Source organism: Lytechinus variegatus, chromosome 9 (assembly GCF_018143015.1).
Source record: "Lytechinus variegatus isolate NC3 chromosome 9, Lvar_3.0, whole genome shotgun sequence".
NCBI classification, from domain to species: domain Eukaryota; kingdom Metazoa; phylum Echinodermata; class Echinoidea; order Temnopleuroida; family Toxopneustidae; genus Lytechinus; species Lytechinus variegatus.
The window spans coordinates 30,747,001-30,763,281 of NC_054748.1; the positions used below are offsets into that span (position 1 = coordinate 30,747,001).

General features: G+C 36.4%; 1 protein-coding gene across 1 annotated transcript; it reads left to right on the forward strand.

The window, feature by feature from the left end:
- Positions 1–3,718: 3,718 nt before the first annotated feature.
- LOC121421957 (mucin-like protein) lies at positions 3,719–16,146 on the forward strand (the record flags this gene model as incomplete). Its single annotated transcript, XM_041616758.1, has 13 exons — positions 3,719–3,785; positions 5,490–5,627; positions 6,343–6,548; positions 6,921–7,005; positions 7,803–8,009; positions 9,095–9,208; positions 10,043–10,291; positions 10,740–10,928; positions 11,367–11,551; positions 12,784–12,970; positions 13,646–13,771; positions 14,740–14,832; positions 16,013–16,146. Coding segments are annotated over exons 1-13 (1,980 nt in total), but the record flags the coding sequence as incomplete, so codon positions are not given.
- Positions 16,147–16,281: the final 135 nt, after the last annotated feature.

The window sequence follows — 16,281 nt, forward strand, 5'->3', positions numbered from 1 at the left end:
AATTATATAATTACGGAATACCTGCAGTTGCCTGGTGATGGATTAAAAGTTATCGTTCAAATCGACAACAATTCGTCTCTATTAATGATATCAGATCTCCGTTGTCCTTTCTTAATTGTGGAGTGTTACAAGGTTCGATTTTGGGACCACTTCTTTTTTTAATATATATCAACGATATAATAAATTCTTCCCAAATTCTTTCGTTTATTTATATTCTGACGACACCAACATCTTATTATCTCACAGAAATTTAGATGAATTGATTAATATAATGAACTCCTGGTTTAAATGTAACAAGTTATCGTTAAACATAAGTAAAACTAATTTTTTTCATTTTCAAACTACTCATAAGAATGACGATTTCCCCCAAGACATTATAATCGATAATGAGCCCATAAATAAAAGAGATTACTTAAATTTCTTGCTATTACAATAGACAAACCTTTATCATGGAACCAACACGTAAGCAATATATCATCATCAATGGCCAAATGAGTTAGAATATTATACAAATTAAAGTATTTTTGCCAGAGCACTCCCTTTTAATGATAATGCATTGGTACTACCATATATTAATTACTGTAACATTATCTGGGGAAACTGCAGTAAAACTAACCTTGAACATTTACTTTTATTACACTGTTAGGAAATTTATCCTTAAAATAAAAGAAGTTCCTGCAGCATAGTCTCGAGAACACCTGTAATCCCACCAGATTGCGTAATCTTACAGGAAATTTGTATTTGGTGTATGGAATCTTACAGATTTCCTTGAATAAAACATACTTTTCCCTTTTTTTAAACAGACCTGTTCTGTTAAATTGCAGAAAAATCCAGTGTTATGAATTCAAAGATCGATTTTTGTTATTGATTTTTGCAAAATCTTCTTTTCTTTTTCTGTAAAATCACGGTATTTTTAACAGTGTACAAAAGAAAAGTTTTAGGATCTGCACAAAATCAACATATCTTTCACACACTGATCCACTTTTTTATCGTCTAAAAACGTATAAGATATATGATATAAATACTATACAAATAGCTATTTTTATGTATAAATATCATTACAAACTGCTTCCTCCTTTGTTTACCGATTTCTTTCCATATAATAGCAACTTACACTCATACCCAACAAGGATATGTCAGAATATTCACTTAGACAATCCTAAAATACTATTAGCACATAAAACACTTAGACATCATGGGCCTGACATATGGAATACACTGCCAGATTCACTCAAACAGTTAAGATTCAATTCTCCCTTTAAAAAAGGTATTAAAACAATATTATTAAATAAATATTCAGAGAGTTAATTTCAAAATTGCTCTTTTTCTTTATGTAAAATGAAACGCTTATAGTGGTAACCCCTGCAACGTTCTAACAATCGATATATATTAATAGAAAATACAATTATGGTCAATGTTTTGTTTTTCAGTAATTATGTATATTATAGTTATATTTTCATTGCTCATGTGTTTATGAAAAAGTGTTGCAGAAACCAATACATGAAATGAAAACACTTTGATTAAAGTTTATGCTTAAAGAAATGACAAATGCCACGTCTATCTTGTTAACTCTTGTATCAATCCGTCCAAAACAGGCTATAATCTTGGGGTTGTATTTGATCAGGAAATGTATTTTCGAAATCATATCACTCAAGTCAAACAGAATGTCAGATATCAATTACGTATTTTTAATTTCATCAGAAAGTCACTGACTAAACCGGCACCGAGATCTTTATCCATGTTTTAATGTCCGCCCGTTTAGAATTCTCAAACTCATTGTTCTGCAACTTCCCACAAAATGACTTGACAAAACCTCAACGTGTACAGAACTCTGCCGCCCGTCTCATAACCTACACCAAAAAGTACGATTCCATCTCGCCAATCCTCCAGTCCTAGTGTGTTTATTCAGGAGAAATAAAAATTCTATTCATTTTGGTTTGTGTCTGTGTGTTTATTTTCCTTTTGAAGCACATGTGCGCTATATAGGTAGCCACCATTACTATTATCATTATTATTATTATCATCATCATCATTATTATTATTAATATTAGTAGTGTTATTGCAAATGGTAAATGGATGCTAATAATGATAAAGGTGATATTAACCGTTGTTGATGATGAAATTAATGTTGTTATAACAGTATTAATAATTACCATACTCCTACAGCATTGCTATGGGTTCGATAGATTTTTTATTAATTGCGTTTGCATTCTAGAATAATATTTACGCCCTTTTCTGATTATTTTATTTAACTGGGCATGATAATATATATCAGGTGATATTTAACCGTGTTAAAGTGAAAATAGACCGGACGCTAAACTACTTTATAACATGGCTTATTTTAATCAAATGCCATCAAGCTCACGGTTTTATTAATTGGCCTCATGCCCCCTCACTTTAAGTACAATGCTCCCATTTGATTTTCTCCCAGGTGTTGTCCTATACAGTGCGTATCAAAAAAAAGTTTACACTTAGAAAAAATCCTGTAAAATTATATATTTGTAATATCCTAATGATTTTTCCACATTTTAGCATTGGTACAGATCCAGTTAAGCAAATGACGATATAACTGTCGAAAAATATTTCCGCTTGAGTGAGCACCACTTACTTTTGAAAAGTTGGTGAAAAATGATTTGCGCAGAACTTTGAAATAGTTATGCGAATAAAAGTAGACCTTAATCATGAAGAACACGTGGAATTTAGCTATTAAAATTGATTTGAAGATATCTTTTACCTTTTTAAACTTGTTTCCTTGCCCAAAACACTTCGAAGAGTGCATTGCGCCCCACCCCACTCCCCCACACACCGAGTCCATCGTGACGATATTTGCTTTACACTGAGCTGTGATTTACATGAAATGGCTTAGGCTTGATTTTCATATTGTTAATCATTGCCAAGCTTGGGAAAAGTGTGGAGAAACAAGTATTAAATGAAAAATGAAATGTAAAGCCACTTTAAATGATAAAAACTTAGTGAAAAGTGCTAGAGATGGCTGATATAAACTTTTGTTCAGATTCAGTTATGTCCTCAGATCCAGCTGGCACAAAAAGGGTAAAGGTTGTGCTTACTAAGTGTTAAAGTTTCAATTTGGGCGGCAAAATTGTTACAAAATGCTTGAATGTATCTGTTTTATTTCAATTGGCTAAAAGTGCTAGGGAAATTTATGAGAAATGCTTCGCAGGGTAAGTTTGATTTCGCCCTTTCCCCTTGACACAGCGTGAAAACAAGCATTTCTGCGCAAACAGATTTCTGCGAGCTTTACTAAAATGGACAGTGCTCACTCAAGTGTAACATTCTGTCAAAACTTTTACTTTCATTTGATAGATGATACCCAAACCCATAATTGTATGTGAAAAAATTACCCACATGTTGCATATTTCTAAATTCCCAGGGCGTTTTCAAAGTGTAAACTTTTTTTTGATACGCACTGTATAGAGAAGTCAGCTTTTCCTCAAAATATAAACAATAACTAAATGTGTTAGCCTGGATGACAAAGTGCAATACCACAGTTTTAATGAGATACTAATAACGCTATGAGTCGATCATTTTTATTTTGTCATAATTATGTCCTATTAACAGACAGTAGAGGGACTACCTGTTACCAGCCTCGATGGCCCAGATTTTTTATTGGAGGTGGATACAGATATATACCTATGAATTTTCTGCTTTGATCTGGGGCTATAGAGGCCTTTGGCGGTCCAGCCACTACCAAGCAGTCATGCCACCGAACGCTAGATTCTTCTCATTCTTCTATTTCTCCCTTAGTTACTTTTATGCATGGATAGGTGAGTTTGCATGTACATCATATGCCAAGCGTCGTGGTCTGAAATAGCTGACACTCGCCTTTGACAGTGCAGTGAGTTAGATTCCTAGTCATCGACGTAATTTCCTTCAGCGAGAGGTAGACCCGCATCGTCCTTACTGGTGAGGCATATGGTTGCCTTGCCGTAGAATTCCTTGAATGTGCTACGCGCTTTTGACAGCTTGGGCGAAGCCGCATCATAAATGTGCGCCGTTGAATAAGGAGTTTTGGCTCTGCGTCCTCCGAAGATTTAAGAACAGAGAAGAAATATTATGAAATGCTTTTCATGACAAAGAACATTCAAGGAGTCTTTGTCGAAAATTGGTGAATCAAAACAGCAGTTTGATCCTTGACTCTGGACAAACGATAATATTTGCAATTTATGATCAGCTCCAAAGCTTAAGACAAAAATGTTGTTGAGCTTCCCAATTTTTGTTTTCTTTCATAGAAAGATTTCATTCAAAATCAAACACGAAAGCAATTCAATTTACAGAAAAATCATGAAGCGAATTTTTCGACGATGACCTTATAGCTGATTCTTTGTCATTTGACGGGTAGTTTCAGTGCATGTACTACTGTTTTTAAATACTCCGTAAGTCACGGAGCGGAAACATCCTATGTGTGCGCTACTATTATTCTTAAAGAAACTTTTCAATCGTAACTTTAATCCTTTAGTTTAGTACCTCTTTTTTCAGAAGTCTCTAAGCGCTGTACAGTATATGTAGCATAATTACCCTTGGCTTAGCAGGTCGTTTCCGGGAACCTTCGGTAGGATTTGAACCCACGACACTCTCATTAAGCGATACTAAGTCAAAGCCACTACACCATGACGCTCCCATGTTAACAATACCTAGGTCCATCTACATGTAACTGGTTTCAATAATATTTAGATTGTAGACGGCCAGCAATATGAAAGTTGGGTCATTTATGCGCATCGAATAACAATCAAATCTAAACATGCTAAAAGGGAGCTCGTTGTTAAACGGATGGTCCAGGCTGGAGATATTTGTAGTAAAAAAAATCACAGAGCATAATGCTGAGAAATATAATCAAAAATCGGAAAACAAATAACTAATTTATTGCATTTTAAAGATTTGCATTATTCCGGTGAAATAGTTCTAGGCATGTCTTCATGAATATTCATTTGAAGGGCTGATGATGTCGTATCCCCATTTGTTCTTTTTTATTTCATTTATGAAATTAGGTTTATTCGAAGTTTTTTCTACCAGGAACGAAAAACAATTGAATTGACAACTGATTAAATTCCTTAGTTAATTATTGTCGCAACTTATTTCATCATAATGGCATTTATACATTTCTAAAAATATGAAAAAATATGATTTCATGTAATAACATAAGAAAAGGGAAAGGGGGTATGTGACATCATCAGCCCACCTAATGAATAGTCATTACGATATGCATACATCTATTTTCACAAAATATTGATAAACTTAGAAATTCAATGACTTCTTTATTCATTATTCGCTTTTGATGAAATTTTCAGCATTTTGCTTTGTGACTTTTACTCTATTTATTGAGATGTAAATATTTTCATCCCGCACAATTCCTTTAATGGATTTTAAAAATATTTATTTAGTTTATGTATAGATAAAACCTATTCAACATTGTCCTTGAATTCCAAACTTTATTTTCTTTTTTATATATTCATATCGTATTAGTTAATCAGTATTTATTTTAAATTACATAGAGAGAGATGTCTTACCACGGTTCTACTGCTGTGGACTTGCTGGTGGAGATTTCTGTAGACTTTACGAGCGACGTCGTCCACGGGCTCACTGCTTTGGTTACAGACGACCATGGATGGGTAAGAAATATCACCGAACTGAAATCATGATTAACAATGATACTGAATTATTATATTATCAGATGCGACAGCTTATAGTAGTAGATGTAGTACGCCGAGTAAGTCTTTTAAACTCTTGTTGGAATGCTCCCCAGGGAGTGAAGAAAGTGCATACTTTGTGTTTGGACATGCCTGGGTCAGATGACTGGAAGAATAATTTGTAAAGCGCTTAGAGATGTCGTTCAGATGTATTAAGTGTTAGGTTTATACAAACGGGACATTTATATTTCACCACAGTATACGTGATTGACTTCTTTATCTTTATTGTGTTGTTATTATTAAACAGCGGGGAATAAATCCAGCAGTTACGTCCTGAACTCTGGACAAACTGCATAACAGCAATTTTGTCAGCTCCGAATTTTGTGACGAAACTGCTGCACCATTTATCGACAAATACCTCTTATCTAAGCTTTGTCATTTGACTGGCATTTCAGTACATATACCCTGTTCTTGAATCCAAAGTGCATCGCCTAGCGAAGGTTCCAGACCCTCATAGAAGCAGACGTTGATTGGATAAAGTTGATCAAGAATGATGAACCCAGGTTACAGACATCCAAGTGGCCTCAAGCCTTGATGGGATTGGGTACGTTTGTCGACTGGTAGCTTTGTTAATGAAGGTGATTCTTGAAAATAGTATTTTGGTACATTTCTCTCTAAATTTTTATCAAAATTTCAGGATGGTTTTGGGGAGATCCGCATATCAATACTCTGGATGGGAGGAAATACACCTTCAACGGCCTTGGTGAATACATTACGATGTCTTACAGTCACGGTGATCCATTCGTTTTACAATCAAGAACTGGCAAGGCTTTTAACAACAGTGAACCCGTTGAACACGGAACGGTCTTCATAGGGTTCGCTGCTACACAAGATATCACAAGGGTAGGTGGAGTGCGGAATTCATTTCATACAGATTATTCAATACAAGAACTAATGTGAGAGGTCAAGGATGAATTTGGTGTAGCCAAATTTGATATGACCTATTCAGTGGCGCATAAAACAAATGTGAGAATTGTTAATGATAGTATGAATTTTCAAAAGGAATTTTCATTGGTTTATGGTTATCCAAAACCGATTGTTTTTATTAAGGTTTAAAGCATGCAAAAAGTCCCAATTTCATGCTCCACAAAGCTTACCGATATATCGTACAGTTGATTGATGAATGTAACTTTGCATTTTTTTTGTATTTCCTTGCGTCTTGAGAACTGTACAACGTTGATAATTAATCGCACTATTATCCTTAATATTGATCAGGTTGAATTCCAGCTGAACGACAACAGGACAGAAATGAGTATTCTTGTTAATGGTTCCTCGATTAATATGACAGATTTGCTAGACGGTAAGCATAGAATATTTAAGATTGATGATGATGATGATGACGACGACGACGATGGTGATGATGGTGATGATGATGATGATAAAACCGATGATCGTTGCGACGATATGACATCTCACGATCTAGTTAATGGTTCCTCTATTAATATGGCAAACTATATAAAGTATTTCTTGTAGTTTGATTAATGTGATGATAATCATAATGTTGCTGTTGGTGGTGGTGGTAGTGGTAATGATGCTGGTGAATGATAATTAGGATCGAGAAAGTGAGGATGATGTCTAAGCACGCATTTAATGGTTTCTCCATTAATATGTAAGATTTCCTAAACGTAAACAAATCAAACATGAATTAATATTGTACATCATAACAATAACTGTTATTATTTTGATAGAAGCTTTGCAAATATCTGATTGATAGACTGAAATAACATTAATGATATTACGGTGATGATAAGATGGGTGATGAGGATAATGACAATGATGTTGATGATAATCATGATGATGTTGGTGGTGGTGGGGATGATAATGATGATGGCGATAATTTTTTGATGTGGTTGGTGATGACGACGATGATGATTATGATGACCTTGGTACTGGTAGCGGTATTTTAAAGTGCTGAGATGGTCGTGTTGGCTGGTGTAAAGAATTGTAGACAGTACAACAGTTGATCAAAGCAATAACATAATGAATATAACTTTGAGACTATGCCAACAAATCAAAATGAAAACAAAAATTAAAAGCTCGGTTATATGTACCCTACAACAAATTATACTCCCTTAATCTTTCTATGTTCATACCTAGATGGATATGACTCGCAGGATCCGACTTTCATCTTATCCTCGGATAATGAGACCGAATCCGAGGGTGAGATCAAGGTCACAGCTCTCTTTCAACCAGAAGGCTATTCGAGTACGTCCTTTACAGTGACCTTTACGAATGGAATCTTGGATATAACCGTCATGGTCCCGCCTGAGTATTCTGAGAACGCAACAGGGAGGGGTCTGCTTGGTAAGGCATCTTGTTGGATACATGGGATGATATCCGGGATGATATACCCTTCGCATTTTAATTTGATAGATGGGAGGTCAAAAGATTTGTCTCGGGGATGCGATCGAATGGCTTTGAAGTACGTTTCCAAAACAAAAGAGCGCGGTAATGACGATTTATCCGTCAAAGGTAGCAACATTGTTCGTGAAAATCCCCAATAGTCATGATAGTGTTGCTGATACAGCTTTTTTTTCTGGTTACAATTTTTTACAGATTTGACAATAAGGATCAACTTGACTAAAACTTATATGAAACAGTGCTAGTTTCACATATTCAGGGAGGAATTAGTCATCGTTTCACTCGATTTTGAGGAGAAAATTAGAATATTTCATATAATAAAATACATAAGAAATAGTGAGTAGATGACGTCATCAGTCTCCTCATTTGCCAACCGACTAGGATGTGCATATAACTGTTTTGTGAAATTAAGCGAACGTTTAGAATGTCATTACTTTCTAATTTTACATCCGATTTTGATGAATTTTTCAGTGTTATGCTTGTTGGATTTGCCTCTTTGTTCAAGTCAACTTTTTGTTGGGGTGGACTTGTTCGTCTCTCTTTTTTTAACGAACTCTTCATGCGATTCATGAATGATGCTCGTCACTTGATCGCAGGCTCTGGCGGGCGATTCTCGTTCGGAGCCGAGCTCTAAACGGGCACTATAGTTTCCTAAGTCTCTGCCATATAATCTCTCCATCCGTAGGTTTCCAAAGAATGAATGTTGAATTAGGGAAGGGTGTTAATCAGAGCGAATAGGAGGACGAAATCATTAGCATAAAAAAGATCGACCGTTGCATTAGATGAGTCGTCGGACCGCCATTGCCAACATCGACTCGGCTTCGGTCGTTTGCAAATGATGTACAGTGCATATCCTTTACCCGTATACATGGGAAGCATATATATTTAATGAGAGTACTACATGTACATGTATAACGATAAAGATCTTGTCTTATAAACGATACAACATTTTTTTTTCTAAAAGTTTTATCAAGCATATTGAGCTAATATTTTCGCATGATACCCTTCTTTTTTGACATCTTTATCAGGTAATGTCAATGGAAATACATCGGATGATTTTCTTTTACGAAATGGAACGTTGCTGACCGATCAACCCGGGAGAAATTTAACAGAAGAAGAAATATTCCAATTTGGACAATCATGTAAGTTCTTAGCTTTTATTGGCACACGTATATTTTATTATCAAGCAGTTGATGATGTTGATGGTGGTGATGATAACGATCACGCTGATGATGATGACGATGATCACAAGGGAGCGTCTTGGTCTAGTGGTTAATACTCTCGTCATTCAATCTGAAAGACGTGGGTTCAATGTCAAAGCATGGCGTGTTTTTCTTCTGCAAGAAATTTACCCACATAGTGCTGCACTCAACCCAGGTGAGGTTAATGGCTTCAGGCAAGAAGTAATCCCTAAAATAATGTGAGCACCGGAATTGATAGATTAACTTACCGGGATAATGTAGAAGCGCGTTTGGGCACCTAACAAGGTGGATACGTGCGCTATACAAATCCTATACTAAGTGTATTATTATTATTGTCTACATGTATAATGATGATGATGATGAAGATGATAAAAAAAATGATGGTGGTGGTTGTGGTAATAGGGATAATAATGATGACGGCGATGATAAACAATGATATTGTTTTTGTTAATAATGATGATGACGACGATAATATAACAACGAAGACGATTAGGATGCTCATGATGGTAATGGCATGACGATGATAATAATGGTAATGACGATGATGATTATGATAAAGGTATAAGTGATGACAATGCCCTGACGATGACGGCAACCACGTTGATAATGATTATTATGAGAGTAATGATCATGATAATGGTATTAGCGATGACGATGATTTTGACGAAGACGACGATTATGATGATGATGATGACAATCATCACCTTTCGCAAATCAAAACAACCATTAAACCTTCTTACCTAACTTAACAGAGTTCTTTCTCTACTCCTGAAGGGATGATTACGGAGAACGAGTCGCTGTTTGAATACGGTGATAGGGACTGGAGTTACTACAATCCGAGTAACTACACACCAATGTTCTTAGACGCCCTACTCGCCCTTGACCCAGACAGGACCAGAGACGCCCGGGAGACTTGCGGGGATAACGAAGCGTGCCTCTTCGACTTCCTCGCTGTCAACCCCGAATTGGGAATGCAGACGATGGACACCGGGAACCAACTTGACAACGATCTTCAAAACCTTGGTGAGATTTGGCATCTCGATCACTAACCCCAAATTATGAATATTATCATATGTTCTGGTTTTCCTCTTACATTGTTTTGTAATTTGTTTGTATTATGTTTATTAACCCATGGCCAACTGGGACCAGATTATACCTGTACAAAGCCTATTAGAATTACAGAATTGTATTGCATTTCAACTGACACTATGGCAGACCAGCAGCAGCATTGGTGTGGGAGCTGAAAATGGACTACCAGTTGTATTTTTTTCTTTGCATTCATAGATCCACTTTGTAAGTTTATATCAGTTTTTAGCAATTAACAATGACAACATTGATATCTCAAGCCCTGATAATCACAGGAGCGATAGGAGATCTCCCTAATGTTGAATACAAATTTGAGTAATATTTTTTATTTTAAAATACACACATGTATTGAAAATAAATTCTCTTCTGTTTTATAACTTTATAGAAAATTTCCCTCCAAATATAACAAGCGTGACAGAGCTGACAGAAACAGATGGACTTCAAGAGGATGATGTTCTCTTTGTGCAAGTGGGCGTGAACATTACCTTAGAGATTACTGCACAGGACCCTAATGATGATGACGTATATTTCACTTTCAACGATACAACTCCGGATGGTACAAATATCAGCTCAGGTGAGATTTTCAAGGGTGTGAGTTGATGTTTTCTTGTTACTTACTCTCCTTCAATCGCCTAAATAATGGTTTAGAGTTTTAATGACAGGTCATAATATATACTGTATAGTTACATAAGTGAAGCGAAGTTTGAATGATTACGCATGCTTTCTTTTTGGTCTTTCTCTCTTTATATCCTATCCCCTTCTTATCATGCTTATCGTTATCTTTTAACCTTCTCTCTCCCTCTCCCATCCCTCCTTTGTATTCCCGTTTTGTATCTGTTATCTACCTCTTGTCGTTATTTCTCACTATTCTCTGTATATTCTATGTATGTTCGTCCCTTTCTGACTTTGCCCGTCTTTCTGCCGTTTCCTCTTTTCTAAACACTTGTTCTCATCCCATATCTCCCCGCATCTCTCACTTTCTTCCCTTCCCTTCTATCTACTACTTCCATAGATGGCATATTCACCTGGATACCTACTGACCTGAACGTCTCCTCCATTGAGATCATCGCCATGGACAACCGAGGCGCGGAGACCTCTTTGTCGTACAATGTCCTCATCTGTCAATGCGAGAACAATGGCGTGTGCGACTTTGAGAGCCAGGCCGAGGGACAGGACCTCAGTGCTAATGGCTTTGCTGTAAGTATAACCAACATGTGAGAAGGAACTAATATTGTTGGATAAATTCGACCGGAAGGCTGTGTCATCCAGACGTTGAGATAGGGGACAAGAAGGCGAGTTCTTGAAACTCAGAATGCAGAAATATGTATAACAAGCAGATAGAATTACGAGCTATAAGAACTAGGCAAGTCAATTGGGAAAAGAAGACAAGATTCTAGAGGAAAACGAAAACTCGACTTTTCTATTCTTCTTGTCTCAACAAAATTGCTTTTTCCAAGTTTCGACTTGTGTACCTGTCTTTTCCCAAACAAATTGTCTTTCTAAGTTTCAGCTCCTCTGCTCCTGTCTTAAACAAGTCAACAAGCCACCAAAAAACCCATAATCTTGTCTTCTAATATAAAATAAGCCGAGTTGTCATGTTTCAACTGGCTTGTCTTTTTATCCAAAGTTTCAACAATCTGTATTTTTGTCCCAAAAAGTTTACCCTATCGCCATGTTACCACCCTCAATCAAATTTGTAATTTTACCTGCAGGTACACTATTCTTGAACAATCATTAACCATACCTCAAACATACTGAGTTGGATTTTCGGTACTTTATCATTAACTAAGTTCGCTCGAAGCATTCACATTTACAAAGAAGCCGGGGGGCACTCCCATTGACGAGTGGATACCATGCGCGACCATAAGGTCTCCAAAAGCACCCTAAACACGTATATTCCATATTCTGAAAATGCACCCCTTAACAAGTATTGGTGTGAAACCCTCCCCTTAACAAGCATTGGAGACAAAACGATACTTTTGGCAAGTATTCCCTGAAATGAACCCCTAAACAAGTATGCAGCGACATTTTATTGTTATGTCACAGGCCGTTGGTCGTCGGTCTTACCTTTACTTATCATTGGTTTAGTACCGCCCCACCTTCCACACCTCACGCAAATCCCACTCTAAACACGTACCGTAGTAGGGGCGAAAAGAACATCCTTTATAAAACGTTTTATTTATCATCCCCGCAAATTAGACCCTAAACACGTAGCTTTCCTAGCAAAATGGATACCCTTTTTCATTACCTTTTGTGTTATGGATGCCCTTATCACGTTATGTACGTAACGTGCCCTATCTTGAAAAAGACATCTTTTTTACGTGTTTTGGGGATCGCGCATGTTATCCATTCCGACCACTCGTCAATGTAAGTCCCCCCCCCCCCCGGCATAGAAGCCATTTTTTTACACGAATGTAATGCCACTGCAGGTGGTCACGTGCAACTGCACTGATGGATGGTCAGGTGACCACTGTGACGTAGACTTCGATGCGTGTGAGGGCAGCGGGCCGTGCTATGACGGGGTTATCTGCTACGATGAGCCTCCATCTTCGGATGAAGAATACAGATGCGGGCCATGCCCTCCCCTGCTGACGGGCGACGGAAGTAACTGTTACGGTGAGCTAAATGTTGTAAACCCTAGAGTTTACAGCAGCTAAAGCCTTTAAAATGCAGCTCCGATGTAAAACGTGCGACAAAGTGAAGTGGCCGAGTTTTCTGCAACTGTTAAAAGAATCCAAGGACTATTTTTTATGCATTCATCTTCATATCGGACAAGGGATCAAATCCTCGAACTGAGTTATTATTCTTCTCCTCCCCTTCTCTTCCTCTTTTCCTTTTTTGGGGGCGTCCTGGGCACATTCCCCTGTCCAGCCTTTTAAATACACAACTGCAGGATATTGGGGGGGGGGGGTTGTTCGATAAGGAATTTAGAGATGATTTTAATACATTTTCGTTTGATATTCTTGCAGGTTATTCTTTACATTAGGGCCATCGGAGTCTGAGGGATTGTGATATGGCACAGTGGGGTAGGCAATAGGAATAATCGTGTTTGGGGTGAATTTATTTATCAATTTCTGACAATGTTCTATCATTCGGTGTTATATCCGTAGCCAACGTAGTTTGGCGTAACAACCAGTTTACAGAGACTGAAGTTTTGGGTCTTACCATCATCATGCTTATAACTTGATATATTCCGCGTTCTTTTCTCTCTTTTGTCTTTTGTTACAAGAGTTCATTTAAAACTATATCCATTGATAATTGTGATTCCTTTTTTTACCTTGATTTGTTTAGATTTCAATGAATGTGCTGATAATGACACAAATAACTGTGATCAGGTTTGTGAAAATGCATTGGGATCCTACACATGTTCTTGTGACACAGGCTATAGGCTTGGCCTTGATCAACGTTCATGTATTGGTAAGTTCATGTATGAGTTTGTAAGCGTTGCAGTGGTGTGAATAGGGCAGGATATGATGAGTGTGTGGAAGTGTGTGATGGGTGCGCTGGTGTATGTTTCGGTACGTAGGAGAGGGTGAGTTGGTGTGAGGGTGTGTGTGTACGTGTGAATGACAAAGAGGGGAATTTTGTGGGTGTGTGTAGGTAAGTTCATTGACTGGTGAGTGGATGTGTGTGGGTGAGGGTGTGTGTGTGAGCACATATTTGCGAGTGTGAGTATAGTGTATGGCAGTGTGGAAATAAAATGTCCATTTGCGGGTTTTGGGGTTGTTTTTGTGAATTTTTTAACTAGATGCCATTAAAATTGATTAACAAAGCTTTTAAAATGTGGAAGATACGGACTGATCAAAGAATAGGATGTCAAGCCACAAAAAGAGTTTAAGCAGATGAAAATAAAAAAGATTGTCTTCGTCGTCGTTGTAAAAGATAGTAGAATTGTAGTAGTAGTAGTATTAGTAGTAGTTGAGAGTGGTAGTAGTAGAAGTAGCAGTAGTAGTAGAAGTAGAAGTAGTTGTAGTAGTTGTTGTAGTAGTAGTTGTTGTAGTAGTAGTAGTAGTAGTAGTAGTAGAAGCAGTAGTGGTCGTAGTATAAGTAGTCGTAGTTGCCGTCGTCGTCGTAGTATTAATAGTAGCAGCAGAAGTAAAAATTCTTAAAGATCGAAAATATCCGTTATATTTGAAATGGTTGCAAATTGGATGATTATAATGATAATATTAATAATAATATTAACCGTAATTACTATAGTGATATTAATGATAATGATATTAAATATTACTGATCATGAGAACTCAAGAAAACGTTAATGATGTTAATTGATATAACGGTTACAATAACGATACTAGTGGACAATAAAATCCACAACTTGACAGTTCAATTATCTTCGCAATATTATTTTACCTAAATGTACCTTCTTTTACGTTTTTTTTCAGAGATATTTTGTACTGAGGAACTAATGAATTCCACTGGATCTGAAAACTGTACTTGCGAGCCAGGCTTTGAACTCATAAATGGATCCTGTATAGGTAAAACGTTACATCACGAGGCAGTTACAGCAACTACACCTAATCCAGTCCGATCTAACTATCATGGCTATTTCATTATTTTAATGGCACACCATCAGTCTATTTACAATCATTGAAATCATTGGTGGTGATTTTAGCTTGTAACAATGGCAAAATTTCACAAGGCTTCTAGAGGAAAGATAGTTGTTAGTTTTAACAGTTGTATTAATGACAAAATGTTTGATATCAAAGTGCAATCCAGTTTAATTTAATGATTTATTATTTGATAATCCTTAATCCTAATTTGAAGAACAATAATTTGATCTAAACTATAAATTAATGGAAGATAAATCGGAACTCGACATAATAGTAAACGGGCTACATAATTATTAGATCGTGATCTTTAAAATATCTGTACCTAGTTGCAGAGAATAGCATATCCATTATTTAAATGTTAAATAAAAGATCACTGCCGAATAAATGCCTTGTTCGTGGGATTTTTAAAAATCTAATCGACGCCTTACACCACTCGGCAATGGCACCTCTGCTAGCTTCATAACGCTGACGGGCTAAGTATGATGCAGGGAGTATGAGAACAAAAGTAGTCCACGATCTGCATTAAAGGACAAGTCCCTCCAAAATGTTAATTGAATGAAAAGAGAAAATCCAACAAAGACTAGCACTGAAAAAAATCATTAAAATCGGATGTATACTAAAGTTACGACATTTGAAAGTTTTGCTTAATTTCCCCAAAAATGTACATCCCGGTCGGTATGCAATGAGGAGACTGATGACATCATCCACTTACTATTTCTTTTGTATTTCATTTTATGAAATATTTGATTTTCTCCTCATGGATATATGAAACAAAGATACATTCCTCCCTGAACATGTGCAACTAGAATGGTTTCATCATTTTACAGTGAGAAACATCACCGATTCTTTCATATCCATACAACTCTTTTGTGAAAAATATATTTTTTTTAATTTCGATTTTGATGAAATTATCTGCGTTATGCTTGTGTGATTTTTTTTTCTTTAATAATTCAAATCAGTATATTTTGGGGGTTGACTTGAACTTTGAGCCTACATGTACATCTTGTGCAATATCATACTTATATTGAACAATCTAACTCGGAAAAAAGATCTTTAAATAATCAAAAATTCCCCTAAAGATTTTATCCTTTCATTTCATTCTTAGATTTTGATGAATGTCTAGCTGGTGTCGACCAGTGCCCGCCTGATATATCTACTTGCAACAACATACCAGGAGATCATAATTGCACTTGCCATTCAGGATACGAAAACATGTCCCCAAAAGAGTGTCAAGGTACTGATTTCTTTTTATTTATTTATTTGTCTATCATTCATTTGTTTAATTATTTATTTATCTATTTATGTATTTATTATATATTCATTTACCTATTTATTTATGGGTTTATTTATTTATATTTTTTATACAGTGGGTAT